Here is a 23,343-nt window from a genome sequence, read left to right as displayed (position 1 = left end):
AAGGGAAATTTAATTTGGTTCTACGGTCGATATTTATCATCATTTCTCTGAGATTATTATACGACGAGATAAATTTTTTTTTTATCTGAGCGAGAATATGGCAATTCACGATTAAGGACAGCGCATAATCGATCAATGGCGGCACGTGGAAGAATTCAGCGGTGTATCCCAGGTAACTTCCTCTATTTATCGAAGTGTCACCGTCTCACCGTAACGACGCGACTCGTCGATTCGCATAATGCGCTCGTTAAAAAAAGCCAGCGCGCGTCGCGGCGTTACGTTCGTCCTACAACCGACGTCGTCGTGTGTCCCGCACCCTTTTACAAACCACGTCTGCGCGCCACCCGACCGGGTCTATAAAAGCGACGCGGAGCGTCACGACGCTCCAGACGTTTGAGATACGCGCACCACGGAAAATGTGAGCGAGCGTCGTCGCATCGATACCTCGCCACCGGAGTTTCTATTTCTGTGCCCGTTCCTCAAGTGACACCTGCTCCAAAAGCGAAATTGTCACGGCTGACATAATTCCTACGGCGCGCGCTGACTTCATTTGGCGTTTGTGATACTGGTGAACAGCTGACACACGCGTGTGTCAGGACTCATCGCGATATGAAGATGTAAACGAAGACACGCTAGTCAGAACTCAGTTGAGACAAAGTGATTTATACGTATATTTATTGATATACATATATACATTGAACACAGTGTACCAGAGTGAAGTGACGTTTCTGTCGATTGTCACAGAAATTTTATTGCCGTGGTACGTATCTGTGTCGTGTTATCGCTTCGTTATCATTGTAGCTCTGTAACTTTAATTTATACGGCTGTGCACGAGCTTTCTGGTGCCGCTACTTTAATTCTCAGCAATTACTGTAAATCTCGTTAAGCATTTTATAGTGGAGTTCTATATAATCCAATTTAAAAAATTCATTAATATTTAAATTCCTTTTTCATATAGTATGATTCTCTCATGCTAAGAAAGTATTTGCTGAGAGTTAAAGATGATTTTTAAAAATTATGTCATTGCATATTTGCAGTTTTTTATAAAATTTTATTAAAACATGTCGTAATAAAAAAAATAACAAGTACAAAAGACTATAATGAATTGTCAACAAATCGAAAGAAATTAACACTATAATTGACTATACTCTTATAAATGTTCCATTAAGCTTAATGTAGATGATCTCCGCGACACACTTGTGGCGCGTATAAGTTGTCGTTTTCTATATACGTGTTGACTAAACGTGCCTCGTTAAACGCACAGTATGCACGTACGCACGCACGAACGCACGTACGCACACCGAAGTTTAACGCCGCTAACTCGCGTGTATTAAAATAGAATGCCCACTAAACATAAATGCTAAATATACCAATGCCTCCGAGGCTTGTCAGAATTAACCGGTCCGAACCGGTGGTAATATGAAAAAATAACCGTGACTCAAAACAATGAACAGAAAATAGGAAAATGGGAAACGCCATTATTCACCCTTTGTCAAAATCCAAGTTGTTCTAACGTTCGGAATATGAATTTAATAACGAGCGAATGTGAGTCTTTATGATGATCACACAGTCAATTCACACACCTACGAGGTAACATCTCGTATATCTCTCGTTAATAATTAATTAAGCTGAAAGAGAGAGCACTCGATATAAGACTTCATCCCGTAGCCGATATGACGCATTACGTTATTAAAATATACCTGACCGCGCGCCACCCACGAAGTCTGTCGCGTCATATTGCATTTATTTCGTCATACGATGACATTTACACTGTGTTTAAAATCTCCAATAATTTATGGAACGACTCGAAGTAGATAAACGTTCGCCGTTAAACGAATGATGTTTGTTTTAGTGTAGTTTAGATGTGTCTTAATGGTCTGTGTGTTGCAACTTGATAATAAACGATTATTTTAAATTTATTAAGAATACATCTTAATAGTTAACCTGTTGCCCTTAAATCTTTTTCTAAAATACTTCAAAAAAATTAAGAATATATTTTCGCTAATAGATTGTTCGTGTTAGATTAAATGGATAAAAATATTGTAAAATAAACTTAAATTTTAATTAAATAATAAATAATACGAGTGAATACCAAAATTTTGCAAGTATTAAATTTTTGTAAGTTTTTACTTTTAAAAAAGTTGAACTGATTACGTATGTTGAATGACGTAAGACAGCAATTGATAATTTATCGTATTTTTGTCGCGCGTCTACCTCTGTCTATCTGACTTTCAATTCATTTAAATTATACTTTAATGGAAACTAAATGTATAACATTATCTTTGCTCGATTCGCCCAAAATAAAAATTCTATCGAAATTATTCTATCGATCGGTTATATATATGCACATACACATATATCTTTCATTGTTTGCGCTCAATCTTATAAGTCACTTAACTCTGTCTTATTTCTCATTACAATCGCAATAATTAAACAACAAATCAAAAATTACATGACAAATACATTGTCTCGCAAAAATAAAATTGCGTGCAAATTTTGGCGTAAAGTTTTGGGATTTGGCGCCGACCAGACTCACGCGCCGTCGACCAAAGCGTGAACGGTCCTCGCTATTGATCTCGTGAGGGTTTAAATATCCTGGGTTCACCCGGCCACCCTCTCAGGCTTTCCGCTACACCGCGAGAGAGCAGCTCTCTTCATCGAAAACGGCAAACAAAATGCACCATAGCGCGTGTGGTGCGCACCAAGGGAACGAGTATCGCTATCTCCAGTTGCGACGTTCCAAAATCTTCTCCCGCGTGCTCTACCAACAAAATTATCGAGGAGTGATCGTAAAACCGAGCAAGAACATAAAATGCGATTCCATTTACATGAGAGAGCGAATGCAGCGCGGCGTTTGATGACGCACGTGCGAGATCACGCGGCGAGCGCGGCTGAAAGAGAAACGGTGCTCAAAACCAACAAGGAGTATCGTTAGATAGATCAATGTCTGTTTAAAGTTGCCGTTATGCAATAACGACAGATGAGTTCCGATAAATCCTAGCTTCTGCACTTTACCGGTGAAAATACGCGATTTCTGTTATGATATGTATAATACTGTGTAAAATACCCAGTATCTGCTTTCACATCCGTAGAGATTCCTCGAATCAATTTATAATTGAATTTTACATGTCAAAGTTTAAATCACACGTTAGCTTTTCTTGTAAATTTTTAATAGAGAATAAAACTCCATTCTAGATATTGACTGTCAAATTAAAATTACAATTTAACGTAAAGTAAATTTTATTTCATATTTTCAAGAAAATAAAACTTTATTGTTTTTTTTTCGTTAAAATATAATCAGCAAAATATATTAGCAAAAATACGTGGATTCTTTTACCTCTTGTAAATTTTTTTTCTCAAAAGAAAAAACAAGAAAATTATGAGAAAAGATTCATTTTAAGATTTTTATTTAAGAAATTACATCATCGAGACAATCTCCTTCGGACGGCTTCTATTTCATGTGGCCCACAATATCGCACATGTTTGCGATATATCATATTCTAGAACCGCGATTGATCTGCGCGTTGCTATTTATGAACTAGAACGCACGTTGCACGATCGCAGAAGAAATATGAATATTATCTTTTTGCGGAAGGAAGCGTGGGAACGTTCCTGAATATGGTCGCACGTTTGTCACGTTGACGATTGTAGGCGTTGCTGCCTGAGATTCATTGTTCCCTTGGGACGTAGATAATATTCCTTTGACAGAGAGTTATCCAAGTATAAAATCACTGTGTGTTGACGTCCTTCAGTGGGAACAGATGAAATTCTAATTTCCGGTCTCGACGAGGAGGCGGCCTATACAAAACGAAAATGGCAAGGACAAATATGACGATCTCTGTTACAATTATACGACGCAAAAATAGAAAGGACTAAAAAGTCAGTCTTTCTAACAATGAAAGTAGATGATAAAATTAAAATAAATTATATAAAAAAAATAATAACACTAAAATGTCTAAAAATAAAATTTTAATTGATTTAAATTAAATAATTTTAAAACAATAATTAAATAATTTCTTTTAAACAAATCGTATTATTGCATTCAATCTTTTTTAAGATCTAAACATCACTCACTATTATAAACTCGTGTTATGTATAGCCGAAAGTAAAAGATCAAAGGAGCAATTCGTTTAAAATAACCTTATATTCTTTTTTTTTTGTTTCAGATGAAGCTGCACGAGAAGAAAGAATCAGGCATTCACAAAGTGCAAGAGGTACCTCTTGAGGAATTGGACTTATCAAAGGAGTACAATGTGGAAAAGACTTTGGGCGAAGGTAGTTTTGCGAAAGTCCTACTGGCAACGCACAGAGCTACTCAAACAAGGGTGGTTCTAAAAGCAGTTCATCAAGAACTCACATCAGAGAAGGACTTTTTTCGGGAATTCCATTACTCGTACCACCTGAGTCCGCATCCTAATATACTCTGCTCGTACGCAGTCGCCTTTAAGGCGGAGAAATGTTTCGTCTTCGCGCAGGAATACGCGCCGTATGGCGATCTCGCGGGCAATGTGAAAGCCGGCGGACTCAGCGAAGACGCCTGTAAGAGACTCGCTGGACAGCTTGCTTCGGCCCTCGACTTCATTCACTCAAAACAACTAGCCCATCGCGATATCAAGTTGGAAAACGTGTTGGTGTTCGCGCAGGACATGAGCAAAGTGAAGCTATGCGATTTTGGCTGCACAAGACGCGAGGGCACTCTCGTGAATAAGATTCGTTGCACCTGGGTGCCATTCCAACCACCCGAGATTCACGACATCATCAAGAACGAAAGGTATGCTTGCAAGAGGAGCTCAGACTGCTGGCAGTTTGGCATCGTCCTCTTCGTTTGCCTGACCGGCAATCCGCCGTGGCAGAGTGCCGACCCGATCCAAGACCCAGACTATTCGGCCTTTCAACGATGGCTGAAACGACGTACTACGAAAATCCCACCGACTTTCCGCCGTTTCACTCCTAGGCTACTCCGATACTTTAGGCGAGCATTCGAACATAAGCCAGACAAAAGGCCGCACGTGACCGAAATCAACAAGTACCTAAAGGACTCGTGGTGTATCAGTAAAATCAGCCATAGTGCGACGTCGACATCGGTCGATGTCAGCGAAAGCTTTGCTAAGCGAGGCGATAGCCTGCTCTATCTCGATACCATCTTAGACGATCGACACAACGTGGACGAGAACAAGAACAAACTGAGGAAATTGCTCAACAGTTACGGCCTGGAGACTACGGTGGACCAGAAAGTCGTCACCAAGAGGATATGGGAATGGGTGATGCAGTGCGACTCTAATGTAGACACAGAGCCAGGTCTAATCAGTAGCTTCAGCACGGAGAACATGTGAGAGATAGTGAGAACAAACAGCGAGCCGTGCCTTCGGGTCACTCGAGAAGAACCGAGTAAGTTCCGAAAGGGCAGCTGCTACATGCCGTACAGATGTGCCAAATAATCAGCTGAAGCTACATACCTAAGAGACACTTTCCGGAAATTTGTACGAATAGTGTTCCACAAAAAAGAAGACCAATCAGAACCCTATTTCAGTAACATTTCCAAAGTGTCGAAACGCTAATCACAAGCGGACCAATTACTAATGAACTTCCTTAATTACGTAAGAATGAAGATCACGAAAAAATTCAAGAGACAATGATATTTATACTGATTGGTGTTAAAAAACGATAACTCATTATCACAAATATTTCCAGGCAGGTAAATATGTAAAGTAAAAGATGTCAAGATTTCTCTTTCTTCATTAGTCTTTCTAGCGTTACCTCTATGTTTAGAATTTTCTGTTGCTTTGAGAATTCGAAACAGAAACGAAATGTCTCTTAATCACAAGATGCTCTTTATTAAGTGTAAATGTGATATATAAATATTTAAAGAGAGAGAGAGAGAGAGAGAGAGAGAGAGAGAGAGAGAGAATTTATGTACGAAAGGACAATGATAATTAATTTGATGTATTAACTATAGAGACAATAATGCCAGTGCATATGATTTTTGCGTTAGTCAGTTGTCCTGGTAAACCGATGGTCTTACAATTAGTGATGCCTTATGCGCGATTAGGCGCGAGGTTAGACAACTATATTTAAAGATATTTTGTATATCATTCAAATCTATAATCCCTTTCTGTTTATATTACTTAGTAATGTAATCTTAATTGTTAGGCAAGAGTTAAGGAAGCAAGAAGACTGTATAATCCAGGGATTCCCAAACTGGAGATCGTAACTCCAAACGTAGCATAGTGCGTGAAAATAATTTCGGAAACAATCCATTCTTATTCCATAACAATCGATAAATGGAAAAATGGAAAAAAATTTTCATTATTACGTAAATTGAGAAATATTTATCGCGCGCTCTATCTTTGAAAATTTTTATCATACAAATTCAACAGACAATTTGTATCGAAAAAAAGCCTCGAAAACATTACAAATGTCGAAGAGCCGAAAGAGGCCAATAAGGATCACAAAGCGAGATGGACGATCACCGGAAGCATCATTAACAACAAGATGTAAATCACACAAATGTAGATACATTTATATAAACAGATATACATTCGCATTCATGCTAGACATGTATATACATATACGTGTGTACGTATATACGTAGGCAAATATAGTACACATATATTCTTGTAGCAGTTTATGGTGTAGCGCATAGAGGTTCCGTTTGTACAATTAGTTACGCCATTTCGTGACGCTGATATAGGTGTACCGTAAAATTGCATGCACGTTGCGATTCCAACAATAATTTTTCGTTAACGATCTTAAATGCATTAAAACGTCCACGAATAACAACATGTCAAATGGACGTTCCGCGACGAATCAGTTGCCAAATTCATCCCTTGCTTCTTGCAATTGTGTATTTTGATCGATGCAATTAAAAAAAAATCGTGTCGCAATCAGAGATTTATAATTAATAAATGTAATTATAATTACAATTTGTAATATAATTATAATTACAGTTACATATAAATGGCATCAGTTTTTATTCTGATCGTACGGTCTAAACTGATTAAACTGATTTATATTTTGCACGAATATCCAAATTGCGCAAACGCAAAATCATAAGACTGAACTAGAAAAGCTCCTAATGTATTAAAAAAGAGGCATTGGTTTATTTTTTATCCGCTTCCAACGGACATAATTTCCCGTAGACATAAAATCACCAGTAAATAAATCGCAACGTGTGGGACTCGATCTTTCCCTAGAATTCCGCAAGCGGATCGTTATCCGGATGATTGTACATCTACAAAGGATCGACGTTAACGTTCGGAATCTATGCGAATGAGTGTTTCTATATATTTGTACGTTGAATGTGGGAGTATATACGCGCGAGCATTATGACATCGCTACTCGACAATATTCGGACAATTGTCATTATCTCACTGCTATTTCTCCGTATTGTCCGAATTGACTGAGCGATAAGATAAACAAGTGGAGGAACCTTTGCAAGGAAACCAGCGCGTGTAGCCTCCATTAATACGAAGAAATGTTTTGTATATATCGAAATAAATTTTAAAATTGTATAAAATTGATACAAGTGTTATTATTTTTCCGTAATTTAAGCACTTATTTCAGCATATATACGTGCCATAGATATTATGGTTATTTCTAAATTAAAATAATTGATTTACATTAGCAATTATTTTTTACTATTAACTACTGTTATTAATTATTAATAGCATTTACCTTAACCTTTTGTAAATGTGTCTATCGGCTTAGATTCATTTTCGTTGAACCATGATTTCATTATTGAAGCTTGACACAAAAGTAATCCTCTACCTTGCCTACGTAAACCCATTATCTAGATTACATCTTGTGTAACTTTTAGCGGAGAGTGGAAATTGAATTGTGCATCAACGGATTAATTAGGGCGCGTCGTTCGGATTTTTCAACCTACGCGGTCTACATCTGGCTATATTGTAGAATGGGGTGGTTAGCCATGGCTCGGGTGTCGCTATGGCGACGAACCCTGGATACCCGGGCCAGCTGAAAGCGGCGGCAAACCATCCTGCCTCTCGTGCCCTTAGAATCACCCTATTGAAGTAAATAGATGCGCAATGTAACAAGCGCGACTGTTGCATGCACCGTATTTTTTATTCGACGTGTACCACAGCTTGCAGCCTCGTTATATAATAATTGACAGCCGTACAGATTTGTAGATCATAGAAATAACCAATGACGTTATGCAACATCGAGCAGAATATTGCGTCATTCGATATTTGCATTTACGTCGAGAACCATGAGCACACCCGCCATTAGCAAAGTCATTAGTCAACTTTAATTATGTAGAACTCCGACAAATCAGTCCGACCTTGATGTCGGGGTAAGAGCACGCGAACGCAAAATTTCTACTTTTTTCTTTGGAAGCGCACGCGAATAGTCGAGACAAGGTAAACCTCGCAAGAGGCAGTCTAATTATTTCGCGAGTCTCAAGAACACTTAAAACTTTCTTCGGTATATAGCGAAGAGAAGCAAGTACCTTTATACCTTTGTTCTCAAACAGTATAATTACGTCCTGACAATATTTAATGAGATCTTCTTGTATATATTTTATGATTTTCTCAAATCAACATTTAATTATAAAATTTCTTAATTCCCTTTCTACTTCAATTATTTATATTTCTCAAAATATAAAGAAAAAATTAAAATTGATAAAAATACATTATAGATATAACTAAAATAAATAATAAATTTCTAATTTTAAAAAATACAAGAAAGTAAAAGCATTAAGCAATTAAAAATTGAAACTTTTTGGCCAGTATTTGTAGAATCTTATTTCAAGACCGCCTTAAGTAATACTAATATGGATCTATGATTGGTTGATGACATCTTAAGATAGTACTCAGTAGTTTTAAATATAAAAATTGAATACCGACTAATGACTCTTTCTTTAAATAATTCAACATTAATTAAAATCTTTAAAATATTTTTTGAGGATATTATGTTTTCATAATATATTAATTGTCTTTACTCATAACACGTTGTATTTTTAAATTTTTAAACGTATTACATATTTAAACTTTTAAATTCTTCTTCATAATTATTTGAATCGCGATACTATTCCGATGTTACAGGAATATCGTCTTATCTTTAATTGATGCTACATCCAACTCGACATATTAAATACATCTGCACGTATGTCGTTTCTATGACGTTTGATGAGAGCAAAACGTCATTTACTCCCAAGAGTGCCAAGATAAATTCATCATTTGCGATGCAAAGCGTTCTGATATTCGTTGACACATGAGTACGTAATACTCCAAAGAATATTTTAAGACCTTTACTTATTTAATCTTTACTAGGCGACCCACAAGCTGTGACATATCCTCGGCCCACTTTCCCGTTTCTTCATTAGACAGATTATGTATTCCAATACATATTCCAATCCAAATGTACGAGCATGTATACAATTTAATTTTGTGAACATATAACAAGTTCGTTATTGGTATTAACGAAACATTATGATAATTTAATATAAAAGAATGAGAAAGAAACATAGTACAAATCTTTTTCAAGTAATAATTTGCTCTCTAAGAAAATTATCCGATAACAAGCTTTATATTCATTATTTCTTCTTTCTTTCTCTATTTCTTTCCTTTTTCTTCGTTTATTTTTCCTTTTTTGTATCTTGTATCGTTTTATTTTTTTCTCCTTTTCTGTCTTTTCTCTCTCTTTTTCATTTCTTTCTTCTAATTTTCGATTTCGCTGGCAACGCCGGGTGTTCGAGGCCATTAGTTACGCCACTGGCGTGTGTGCATCAAACGAATGTCTCGACATGCACCCGCGTTCCATCATCTTTCTTCCGATGCGCGCGCGTATTTTGGACCGGCGTGCCGCTATTTCCATCCACGTGGAGAGTATTCTCGGCGACTTGTTTTGACAAGCGCCGAACCGACTGGATACTTGACAGGACGTTATCTCGGCAAAGCGGACATCAAGTACATATACAGTGTGGAGATATGTTTAAACGCACCGTAACATAACATACTATGGGAGATTCAATCGATCGACTCAAAAATCAACAATAAATGAACATTTGCGAGTATTGAAAAAAGAGTATTTAATAATTTAATGTTTATTTATCATTTTCATCCTTTTTATTAATATTTGACGAAGATAATAGATTAATGTATATAAAATTAATAAAATCACATTAATTATTACAAAAAATCTATAATAAAACTAGGACAATAAAATAAAATAGTACTTTTATTTAACATTTATCTTTATTGTAATAATAAAAATTATGCGAGATTAGAATTAATAAAAAAAAATTTTGTCTATTTTTTATTATAGAAACTTTATTCTAAAAAAATAAAAAAAAGCAACTTTGAAAATTTCTACAAATATAAAATAATTAATTACTAGTTATGGTAAGGACAAAATTAGAATAGCAACTTTTAATGATTAATTAGTTACCATTACGTATTACACATTGAAAAGTACTAACTTGTAACTTTACTCGTTAGGTGACGAATCAATTAAAGAGTTACTTTTTTCAATGAGTAATGTATAACGACGAGTTGCTTGTCAAAAATAACTGTTTCACAACCCGACATTGCCATTATCGTTATAAAAAATTGTAACATCTTTATCAAATGGTTATTATTAAAAAATAAAAGTAACGCTAAAGTAAGGGTAAAAAGTAGTAACCCTACAACTCTATTTATAACTATTCAAAATAATTCCTCCCTTCCCTGCATTATATCATACAGCAAAAATGTTGTGTAATGATCAAAGAGAAGAGCAACTATGCCAAGATCCTCTCTTTCTCTCTCTTATCCATAATAAATCGCAGAAAAATTTCGGACACGATGGGTATTAACTTAGTCAGAATGTGTCTGTAGAGAAAATGGTATTAAGCAGCTGTAAAGTGTATACATTTATGCGTTACAGGAACATAAAGAAGATTATACATGATCATCGTTTTAAATGCCAAGATCGAAAAAGTTAAATTTATTATTCTCCTGCAAAAGCCGAAATATAAATGTACAGCAGGAGATAATGTAAGTTGATGTTAGGCGCCTTCTCACGCAGACGTGCTGTCTCGACCAAGTCGCGTAATGCGGTTACTTGACGAAAAATAAAGCCGGGCAAACCGCCACCGGAGACGAGTATCGTCATCGATCCGCCGGTCCAACGCCCCGATGTCTATTTTCATACCGTCCAACCTATTTATATATCATCGTACGAACGATGTTCTACATGTATCGGTGCACGCCATGATCAGTGTACCGGTTGCAGCGACACTCTACATCTTAATCGGTTTCAATCTAACAAATTTGACGAGAGAAGTCTAAATTTTCGAGGTTCACGGAAAATAAAGATTTTTTTTAGAGAAATTTTCAATATAAATCTATTTTGGAGTGTGCACACAAATGACACATTTTGAAAATAATTGAATGAAAAGATGTTAATGAAGATTTATTCTATAAATTATGAATCTCAAATTCCCAATGAGAAATGACCTATATCAAATCGACATCAAAACGATATCAGTTTGATGATTGAATCATTGTCGATTCGACATCAATTTTATTATCATTTCTCACTGAGTCTTTGAAATTAGAAATTTTTTTCTAATTATTAATAAAGTTTCTACCTCTTCTATTTTTGTATCCATTTATTTTTACTTATATAATTGGATAAGAATATACTTCCAATACTTCTTTAGCTACATTGAGCATAATGATAATAATATATCAAGAGTTAAATCGAGAAATGTCAAGTAATGTCTAATTTCAAATATTTAACCTGTCTGAGTTCACAGAAATAAATTTTCCTTAGTTTCCATTAACCTACCTATTTCCATTAGCCTCTGTCAACGCACCTATCTATCACACAATCAGAACAACTTATCAATCGTGTGGGCGTGCGAATTTACGATGGAACCACCCGAAGCATTTCGACAGTAGGGTTCTGTGTTCGCTTTACGGCGTTGCATGATTGCCCTCTGACGTCAAAGAAAATGCTCCCCGGCACGTTTACGTATACGTACGTGAAGGAGCCCTCGCGAGAGAGAGAGACAGGATTAAAGGTCGTTCGCCCCGTCACCGAGTTCAAGCGCCTTTCGCGGGGCGGATGCAACCTATAAAAATGCGGCGGTGATAAGGACGAGGACGAGGATGCGCGCAATTGTACGTTGAGACATGCGGGACGTTCCTCGCTCTAATAAGACAGATACATGCACACGTCGCAAATAAACCTCTCAGATATAGGAAGAAACTGGTTTTCTTAATTTGCGCCATTAACCGGTCCTAATAAAAATACGATACTTAATATCGAACTGATCTAAAATCCGAAAGCGCCAAGATAATCCGAACAAGTACGTACTCTGAGAGATATTTTCGGAGTATCGGCGACACAGGCACACACGTACGCGATTTCCAATAATTAAGAATATCAGCGCTATTTCCGCTTAGCGTAAAACTTCAATTTGAGAGACATAGATCAATAATATTTCGAATTAGATTTTATGTTTCCGTTTGTGTGGCATTCTTATTTATATTCTTCAAACTGTTCCATTCTGTGGCAGTCTTGTTTTATCATGAGATATGCGGTTTTACATAGACTGATTCATAAATTAGATTATTCGAGAAATAAATATAAAGAATATTTTTCAATTCTTCGATTTTTAGCCAATTTGAAATTGATTGATTTTCAACAAAAATAATGATGTTTTTCAACTGATTAATGATTTAAAATAATAAGTGTAAAGTTTCTAGAGAAAAAGTAGATAACAAGACAATATTTTTTTAATTTCGAGCAAACTAATAAAATCTTTATTCAAAATTAGAATTTTAATAATATAGATATAATTTTAAAAATTGAGAGAAAAGATAAATGTGATGGTTGCTTTCAACATTTTATTAAAGAAAAGCTGTCCCAGATTGGTCGGGAAAAAGGGATTAAAATTAGTTCAGTTAAAATTATTCGATGAAAATAATATTTTAATAATTTTTATAATTAATAAAATTTCATTCTCCTACCAATAGGTTTCAAATATATCCACATTACGTCATATTATATCTGTATTATATCAAATATAGAAGTTACGCGATAATCGAATAAGATACGTCATGTTTCAAAATTATTTTTTTCTCAAGATATAGATTTCTCAGATAGATCGCGGATCAAAAAAATTTTACCATAAATTCAATTATAACAATATATCACGCGCGAGAAAATTCATATTTTATCGTGATTGCTCGTAATTTTTCTTTATCCTTCTTTTTTTTCTTATCCCAAAATAATAAGAAGCGGCTGTTCCTTCCAGAATAATAAATATAGTCGACGGGGCGCAAATCTATTTCGGGCCAAGGGTTAATATTTGATGACGGCAGGGTTGCCATCAGTGTGTCTAAAAATAGGCAATCAATACGGCCAACTACACGTTACAGAATTAAGTTTGCAAGTGCACATGTGTGCGTGCTGTACTTCAGAATTATCAACCCTTGTCAAAGGATTAATTTTGCATGAACACGCATATGTAAAGTTTCAACGTGCCTAAGAATTACACGTAATATTAAACACACGCGTGTCATGGAATGTGATAATAATATTACCTAAGTGGAAGATTATATACGTATTAAGATAATACGTAGTAAAATAATCGAGGAAAAAAGATTTCAATTTTCTGTACTTAATTTAATAAGTAAATATTGATTTTCAATTTAATTATTTTATATTGCAACGTGTGATAATTTTGATGCAATAAGCCAAATTTGCTCGAATAATTTATAAATCAAACAGTAGATTATATAAGCGTCGTTGTAAATGCGCTTATGCGAAAATCATAGTTTTTCACGAGCAACGAGTCGTGGCTTTTATGACACCTGGCAGGTGTTCAGAGCACTACAACACACTCGCGTTTACACCTTCGTCGAAGTTTTCCTGGCGACGATTCGGCTCGACTTGACTTCTAAAATCGTTCGTTCCAAGAAAAGCAGGCGAATAAAAACGAGACGCCGATAAACAATCGAATAAATCGTAGTCGCGAGAGTACTTTCGAGATTTTATTCGTGAAAACAATTCCGCGCTTTCAAGGTGTAGAAACTAATATTAGATTAACGAAACTTTATAAGGATTGTAAAACGAGGCAACAATAAACATAATAGTCTTCACGATTACGCACGCCCGTTTGATTTTCCAATCTAGGAAAATTCCAAAAGTGCATTGTATTTGACGAGTAATGAGTAGTTTCCACGAATTGTATGATTTCATTCGTGATATATTATAGTTACGAAATCAATATGAAATCATTCTCCATTTATATCACGTAACATGTGCAAAACAACATAAATGTTTTAAAATTTACTAGACGATATGTTTCTGATAAATTATTAGAGAAGAAGGGGGTAATATGGCACTCATTTTTATTACATAACTTTGTTAATGAACAATATTTTATATTAAAACTTAAGAGATTATATTTGTTCAAGTTTTGTTTAACAGATTCTAAACTAAAGTAATAAAATATAATATTATTACTTAAAACGTAATTTATAAAAATGTGATGGAATGTATAATCAATGAAAGGGGAAAAGTGGTGGTGACACGGCCAGCCCAAAAATAAATTTAAAAAATTGGTTTAGTTTAAAAAATATACAGTATTTTTTACAAAATTATATATTTTTAATTTTCTATTGTTTGCAATTTTCCTGATTTTAATTTGTTTGCGTTTAAAAACATTAGAGATATCGTTTATTTATCCTTGTTTAACATTAAACAACAAGAATAAAATAATATCTCTAATGTTTTTAAACACAGCCCTCTAGAGTGACAATCGAATATTTCGATGTAAAAATTATGCTTAAAAAGCTCAATATCTCCTTCTTCTCTATTAATTAATAATTAAGAGCTTTGTTTTAAGGATTTTCAAAATAATTAATAAAAATTTAGTTTTTCTCTTAAAAAATTTTGAAGTTTTTAATGTTTCAAAAACATAATAAATGAATAAACATAAAATATAAGAGATATCAAATGCTAATTTCTCATTTTTTTTATATAAAAGTTCATTTTTATTTTAAGCAAGTCCTAATATTATAAAAAATATTATAAAAATAAATAATATTATTAAAAATATGATTTAAGTATTATCCAAAACTCAGAAGCCATAAAAAACTAATTCATTTTTTTCTTTTATCGATTACAATATTACAAATAATAAAGTCAGAATAAAAAATCAAATGTATATATTGTAAAAGAATATATATTTTTTATTATGTTCTTTGAATAAAATCTTGATGAAATAGGTATTTCAAATAGCCAACTTTAATTTTTAAAAATTTCGCGTTAATAATACCGCGAAGCAATAAACATAGGCACCTTCTTAAAGAAAAAAAAAATTTCCTACCTTGACGTCGTTTTCGAACATGGAAGGCCGTCGATTCCGCTAATGTCTCATCGTCATCCTCAAAGACTTCTAAGGTGTCGCAAATGCAGCTACAAGCGTGATTGGATGTTTCCATACAATTGACCGGGAATTTCCGTACTGCACTACCACTCACGCGCGATTATGATGTTGAAGCGATAAAAAATACAAAAAAATTATATTAGAAACAATGAAAATAATTTTATGTTAATACGGTTTTAGTCAAAATTGTTGCAATTGTATCTCGATTGCAAATATTTGAATTTAAATAATATAATATAAAAACGCGAAACAACAAAAATTTTAAACTTACATAATTAATCCATCAATTAATCAATTAATCATAGCAAACAATTTTAATATAAATTAAATCTGAGACTAAATCACGGAATAAATCGCAAAGCATACCGCGAACCGAATCACGAATTAAATCATTGTTTGCTCTCACTTCAAGTGAGATATTCAGAATAAATAATATAAGAATTTGTTTGTTTAACTTTTAATTGCTCGCCAATTTATATACTACTTATATATATATATATATATATATATATATATATGTATAGGTATATATATATATATGTATAGGTATATGAGTTTGTAAGAGACATCGCGGCGTTGACAAATTTTTCAGACGTAATAAACGCGCGTTTAAAATTTCTATATTATAAAAGTCTAGGACTCAAGGTATGTCAAGAAGTTTCAAAGAAAAAAATTATATTTTATTAGTAACTATGAACGATATGTGATAATCATCTATTTTTTTTAAAACCACTGACATTATACGCTCTTATTTTTACACCGTATTTATTTTCAATAAGTGAAGAAGCAGTTTCTCGCAACGTACAAATTCGCAATAATGAAACATGATAAAAAAATACAACAAATAATTCTAATAAAAACAAATGATTCATAACAATCATAGTATTAAAACAATTACACTTGCAATCTACTATTATGTCTACATTTATATGTTTGCTACTATACTTTTCTATTATAAAAAGTGATATTAAAAAAGATAATACATTCATAATTTTTTCATAAATGTAACACTCGCAGCACCAAATTAACGTTGTAATCTACGATATAATAGTGTGATCATGACTGCTGCCAATTATTATTTTATACTCCGATAAATACATACACATGATTTTACAACTAAAAATGATATTAACTATAATCAATTTCCCACTTTTAATTTACAGGTAGCGATAGCGGCTAATTAAAAAATGATGGCAATCATTGCTAATTATTACGTATGTAATACTATCAATTACATGTATATATCAATTATATTGCATCCATAAATACTACCAATTACTACACCTACAAATACTGTCGATTACATTAAATATAAACACTGCATATTTCGATTAATTGATGCGCATAATTTTACGTAACAATTACAAAAATAACTACATCGATTTCGCAATTTTAATTTACAGACTAATTACAGGCAGTGATCGTGGCTAATGAAAAAAATTATCACGATCACTGCTAATTTCTAGTTTATATTCTGCCTTAACTCATGCACACGATTTTACAAACGGTATGATTAACAAATTAATTACAATAATTTGGCGATTTTAATCTACAGAATAACTACGCAGCAATCGCGGCTAACAAAAAAAATATCGCGATTATTATTCCATAACCTGATTAATTCATGCACACAATTTTATAAATGCAATAATCACAAAAATAACTATGATAATTTTACGTAAAAATTACAAAAATAACTACATCGATTTCGCAATTTTAATTTACAGACTAATTACAGGCAGTGATCGTGGCTAATGAAAAAAATTATCACGATCACTGCTAATTTCTAGTTTATATTCTGCCTTAACTCATGCACACGATTTTACAAACGGTATGATTAACAAATTAATTACAATAATTTGGCGATTTTAATCTACAGAATAACTACGCAGCAATCGCGGCTAACAAAAAAAATATCGCGATTATTATTCCATAACCTGATTAATTCATGCACACAATTTTATAAATGCAATAATCACAAAAATAACTATGATAATTTTACGTAAAAATTACAAAAATAACTACATCGATTTCGCAATTTTAATTTACAGACTAATTACAGGCAGTGATCGTGGCTAATGAAAAAAATTATCACGATCACTGCTAATTTCTAGTTTATATTCTGCCTTAACTCATGCACACGATTTTACAAACGGTTTGATTAAAAAATTAATTACAATAATTTGGCAATTTTAATCTACAGAATAACTACGCAGTAATCGCGGCTAATGAAAAAAATTATCGCGATTACTATTCTATAATCTAATTAATTCATGCACACAATTTTATAAATGCAATGATCACCAAAATAACTATGACGATTTTACGTAAAAATTACAAAAATAACTACATCGATTTCGCAATTTTAATTTACAAACTAATTACAAGCAGTGATCGTGGCTAATGAAAAAAATTATCACGGTCACTGCTAATGTCTAGTCTATATTTTGCCTTAATTCATGCACACGATTTTACAAACAGTATGATTAACAAATTAATTACGATAATTTGGCGATTTTAATCTACAGAATAACTATGCAGCAATCGCGGCTAACAAAAAAAATATCGCGATTATTATTCCATATCATGCACACAATTTTATAAATGCAATGATCACAAAAATAACTATGATAATTTTACGTAAAAATTACAAAAATAACTACATCGATTTCGCAATTTTAATTTACAGACTAATTACAGGCAGTGATCGTGGCTAATGAAAAAAATTATCACGGTCACTGCTAATTTCTAGTTTATATTCTGCCTTAACTCATGCACACGATTTTACAAACGGTTTGATTAAAAAATTAATTACAATAATTTGGCAATTTTAATCTACAGAATAACTACGAGGTAATCGCAGCTAATGAAAAAAATTATCGCAATTACTATTTTATAATCTAATTAATTCATGCACACAATTTTATAAATGCAATGATCACCAAAATAACTATGACGATTTTGCGATTTTAATCTACAGAATAATTACAAGTAGTGATTGCATTTAATAAAAAAAATGATCACAGTCACTGCTAAGTTCTATTCCATATTCTAATTAACTCATGCACACTCTACTACAAATATAATGATCATAAAAGTAACTATCACAATTTCGTGGTTTTAATCTACAGAATAACTACAAGCAGAGATTGCATTTAATGAAAAAATTATCCCTGCCCAATTACTATAGTACATTTCAATTAATTTAGGTATTAATTCTAGAAACAACTACAATATTAACTACATCTATCCATTTTTAATTCATCGATATAACTATAAGCAATAATTTATTTATTAAGCACGATCTATTAAAAGTTACTACTTGCTCGAGTAATGTTTTAATCAGAGTTCTACTGTACATTTCGAAGTCTATGAATTATTTACGTATTGTTTGCACGAATCTTTTTTATACAGACAATACAAGCAATATAAAGTACATATTATACATTTTATTAGATAACACAATAGAAAAAAAGTTTAAGTTATAAGATTGTTAATATGCTTAATGTATAGTTGATTTTAATAATGATAAAATAAAAATATTATAATATTAAAAATAAAAAACAAAACGTATGTACATAATTTTTATTATTTTAAATAAAATTTAAACCTTTCATGATCCACAAAGTGTTATTTATATAAATAATACCTAAAATAATTTATATAATTTTTGTTTATGCGTAATATAGATATTTATATTTTACGCGTAAGCATCTTAGCTACATTCGCACGGATTTCATCTAATGAAATTGTGTATGTTCGTATATTATCGACGCGGTGTAAATCTCGACATGAGATAAAATAGTGTCTCATCATTACCGACATGATATATCGCGATTGTAGATGCCTACCATTGCGCGGAATTTACTTAATAAAACTGTCATACAAATTCATTTTCTACTGCCATAATTTTTTTTTTTTTTTGTAATATGTTATCTAATTTATAAATTAGATAAATAATAAGTAAATCATGTACTCATCGGAATTCAAGCCGGAGTCTATAACCGTTTCATGGCATAGCGCGTAATGGCTGCAGAAAAATGCACCAGCCGCGCTTCGATTCTTTTGAGTGAACATAAGAATCACTTTCGCATGCCTGTGCCACCGAAATCTGAATTCATCGAAATTTGAACCGAAAAGTCCTATAACCATTTCATGGCACAGCGCGTAGCGGAGGAAGAAATATGTCAGTCATGCTTTGATTTTCTCGCGTGAATGTAAGGATCATTTTCGCATGCCAATGCCATCGGAATTTGAACTCACCGTAATTCGAACCAAAGTCCATAACCGTCTCATGGCACGTAGCTGCGGAACGTTGCGACCGATAAAATAGCGTTGATCGCGAAGACCCGCGGCAACTAATACGTTCCGGCAATCGCTCATCGCTTTAATTAGTACTCCCGACAAAAACTCACGCTTATTTCGCATTATTAATGGATAAAATCCGAAAAAGAATCGCGGAATTATTCGCGCTTCGTTCACTGAACCGATGCGCCGCCGAAAGACCGAAAGTGTCATGGCAGCCGAGAGGGCGCGCGAGATGGCGCGAAATATTTATTTTGAATATTGAGACAACCTCAAATGCAACTTTTACAACTTGCAACTGAAACTTTTACTACAAGCCTTTTAATAAACTATAACAATTAACAGTGTTCTATTTCACGTTTCTTAAAAAGATTTGAACCAACTCATAAGAATTTATATAAATAAAACACAAAGAAGACTGAATGTATTTACTATTACATTGTAAGCGTTTTGAAAATACGTATATGTACATCAATTTTATCCAAATATCATAACGTTAACGTAAATGAATCGAGAATTGATGATTTAGAGAAGAATTTACGAAATAGCATGATGCTACATATACAACAATGTACATATGTAAAATTATAATAACGTTTCAAATCTTTTTCTGTACAAAACTAATCATTGCTTTTAAATTTATATTTTTCTTGTAAATTTGCAAATCAATATTATTCGTCTTCTTTCTCCCTTCTCTCCTACTCCACATAAAAAGATTTATTTCTATTTAATTTATGATAAAAGGAACTCTCAGTACGTACACTTAGTTAATAAAATAAATCATCTTAATATCTATATAAATCCTTCTTTTTTGTTTTATCAATCATTAGAAATAAATTTTCATTTCAATTAATTATTCAATTAATTATTCATTTAATAAAGTTCCAAAATTCACACAAATTTCTTTTACATCAAGAAAAAATAGAAAAAAGAAAACTAATATTTTAAAAAGTTGACGTCAATTAAATGACTATTAAAAACTATTAAAAATATAATTAATTATGTATACAATTTACTTCATTCAATAACCAATAGTAGGAAAATATTGAAAATGTTTTTTTCTATCCAAGGTTCTTCCTATCTAACAGAATATAAAATCCTATCTTTAGTCATTAGGTTAACTAAAACTAAAATAAAATAAAACTGTTTCATTGGTTTAATTGTCTAGCCGCATGACGCACATCTATAATTAAATCTCTGTCAATCCTTCGAGTTTCTTTATACGCGACCGTGAACTCTGAAGACCATGACTGTTCCCGGTTAAAGAAAATCAATATGCATCACGAACGCAGCTTTATTTATGCGAAAACAATAGCTATCCTTAAACCAAGACAGTGACGTCAGAATCGTCATGGTAACCCCCTTTGATGCACCCACTCTGCATACGAAACGTACAAGATTTAATCTACAAAATCCCCAATTAGAATATTAACTCTAGTTAATGTCTCGCATTTACATCAATTATTTTGAGAAAAAATGTATGCATGTATGTACAGAATAGATTGGATAACGTTAAAAAAAATGAAAATGTTATACATATCAAACATTTGTATTTATACATATAGTCAGACAAATATTTGTATATTTTTAACTTTGTGTATACAAAATATTTTTATTTTCCTACATTAGGAAATGTCTTTATCATAGAAAAATGTAACAATACTACAAATGCAAAACTGCATTCGTAAAAATTAAATGTCACTATAAAATATTTTCTTATATGTTTGTATTGTAAACTACACAAATTAAACATCACAAGTCAAAATTTCTTGACTTCTAACATACCAAAAAAGAAAAAGTATAAATGACTTCTGACATATTAAAAAAGAAAAGGTAAAAAGCGACTTCTGACATATTATAAAAAAAAAAGATAAGTGAAAGTATAAAGTAAAAAATATTCTTCCTCTTACTTAATTTAAATAAAAAATTTTGGTCAATATAAAGTACTAATGTACATTTTAATTTCTAGAATCATATTTTGTAATTACCGCATTAATCATCGTCCATATTTTTTCAAACTCGTTTATAAATGGTTTAACTATTACCGATTTATTAGTCACTAACACATTCTCAAAGTTTCCAAAAAATGCTGTTCTTGTCCAGTTTATACTGCCTGTTATCAAAATGTTATTGTCAATAATGACAAATTTATGATGCACCAAGCTATCTAACTTTTTTGATTTTGGTTTAATGCCTGCAAACACAAAGCAATGATGTCAACTAAACAATTGTTACATCATCCAATAGAAATTATATTTTGACATAAATGCATTTAAAAATATTTATGTTTTAAAATGCTGTGTGTTACAAACCTTCTTTGTAAAAGTTCATTATTTGACTTGTATCATTAGCTGCCATGGACTCATCCAATATCATCCTTACCACAACATTTCTCTTTTTGGCTTTTATTATCACCTCTGCTAACTCTGGGAACGTAAAGAAATATATACATATGTCCAAAGTAGCAGTTGCAGAATCCAAATAATTTATAATCTTCCTGCAAGTGCATCAAATATATTTTATACAGTAATGAGAGAGAAATAAATAATTTTATTTTGCCTTATTTTGTATCTCATTGAAGAAATTACTTTAAGTTCAGTATTGCACAATTCTGCTTTGCACATGGTTTCATGCTTGCCAGATGTGATCGACAGAATTTGGAGTCATTTGAAAAGAACATGACTTCAAAGATTTCTGTCTCTGTGTTATAAAGCTGCATCGCATGGCCATTTGAAGTAGTCCCTTCAGGAATCATTTGCTTTCGAGAACGTCTCTTATGCCACTGCCATATTATTTCTGACACAACAAAAGTTACTAGAATTCCTTTTATCATCTTAGAACCTGAGTTAAGCATGTTGGAAATCTCTGACAATCTCTGAAAAAAACACATTAGAAAATTAAAAGATTATTTAAAGGTTCCAAATATCTTTGATGCAATTGGAGATTTATGTAGCATGCATTTGCTTCGAAAAAGAGGATTAACTCTCACAACTCGATGATTTGATAAAATAACATGTTTGACGAAATATATCATGCACAGATATAAATTCTCAACTGATTGAATATATCAGATCAACTATAGAAGACCTATGCGTCTTCTCGACTCTCAATATTGTGAATAGTAGTAAGCTAGATTTGTACAGATGATAATTACAGAAATATAATCTCATAGTATAAATTTCACATGCTTTGTTACTTGCAAGTACTTACATTGAGGAAGAAAGACATTGAACAAAAAAAATCCAATAACCACAATTAAACAATTGAATATATATCAAACAATATCGGCATTTTCGATTGTACCAGTATTTCCCATTTATTTCTAATTATTACTTCACAGAATGAAATAAATAATTAATAACGGAATATGAAAAAGCGATTTATTTGTTTCTTCCTCTTTACGTAGAGGTAGAATAAGAGTGGCGGTAGATCGGGTAGATCTGATTGGCCATGTTATTCTGCTATTGCATGCCATCTTGGTTATTCCGTTTCGAGTGTCAGGGAATGCGATGATTCGTGCTCGTGTGACGTTGTTCGATACATCGATTATCGCATCGCCAGCTGAGCTTGGCTCGCCAAGAACTGAAGACAAGTTTCCGTGAAATTCCGCTGCGATAGAGACGCATAAGCCTTCG

At 32.8% G+C, this 23,343-nt stretch overlaps 2 protein-coding genes across 2 annotated transcripts; one reads left to right on the top strand and one right to left on the bottom strand.

Moving 5' to 3' along the window:
- Nucleotides 1-369: 369 nt before the first annotated feature.
- LOC105200885 (serine/threonine-protein kinase meng-po) lies at nt 370-7,520 on the top strand. Its single transcript, XM_011168681.3, has 2 exons — nt 370-760; nt 4,167-7,520. Exon 2 carries the CDS (start codon nt 4,167-4,169, stop codon nt 5,331-5,333), a length of 1,167 nt encoding a protein of 388 aa, XP_011166983.1. The 5' UTR covers nt 370-760; the 3' UTR covers nt 5,334-7,520.
- Nucleotides 7,521-21,270: 13,750 nt separating this feature from the next.
- Nucleotides 21,271-23,204, bottom strand: LOC105200875 (mitochondrial cardiolipin hydrolase). Its single transcript, XM_011168668.3, has 4 exons — nt 22,919-23,204; nt 22,297-22,583; nt 22,021-22,205; nt 21,271-21,902 (listed from the first exon to the last, which is right to left on the bottom strand). Exons 1-4 carry the CDS (start codon nt 22,934-22,936, stop codon nt 21,667-21,669), a joined length of 726 nt encoding a protein of 241 aa, XP_011166970.2. The 5' UTR covers nt 22,937-23,204; the 3' UTR covers nt 21,271-21,666.
- Nucleotides 23,205-23,343: the final 139 nt, after the last annotated feature.

The sequence above is a fragment of the Solenopsis invicta genome, chromosome 6 (assembly GCF_016802725.1).
Source record: "Solenopsis invicta isolate M01_SB chromosome 6, UNIL_Sinv_3.0, whole genome shotgun sequence".
Taxonomy (NCBI): Eukaryota; Metazoa; Arthropoda; class Insecta; order Hymenoptera; family Formicidae; genus Solenopsis; species Solenopsis invicta.
Note: the sequence above shows the minus strand (reverse complement) of the source record. Positions and strands in the feature narration are given on the sequence as shown.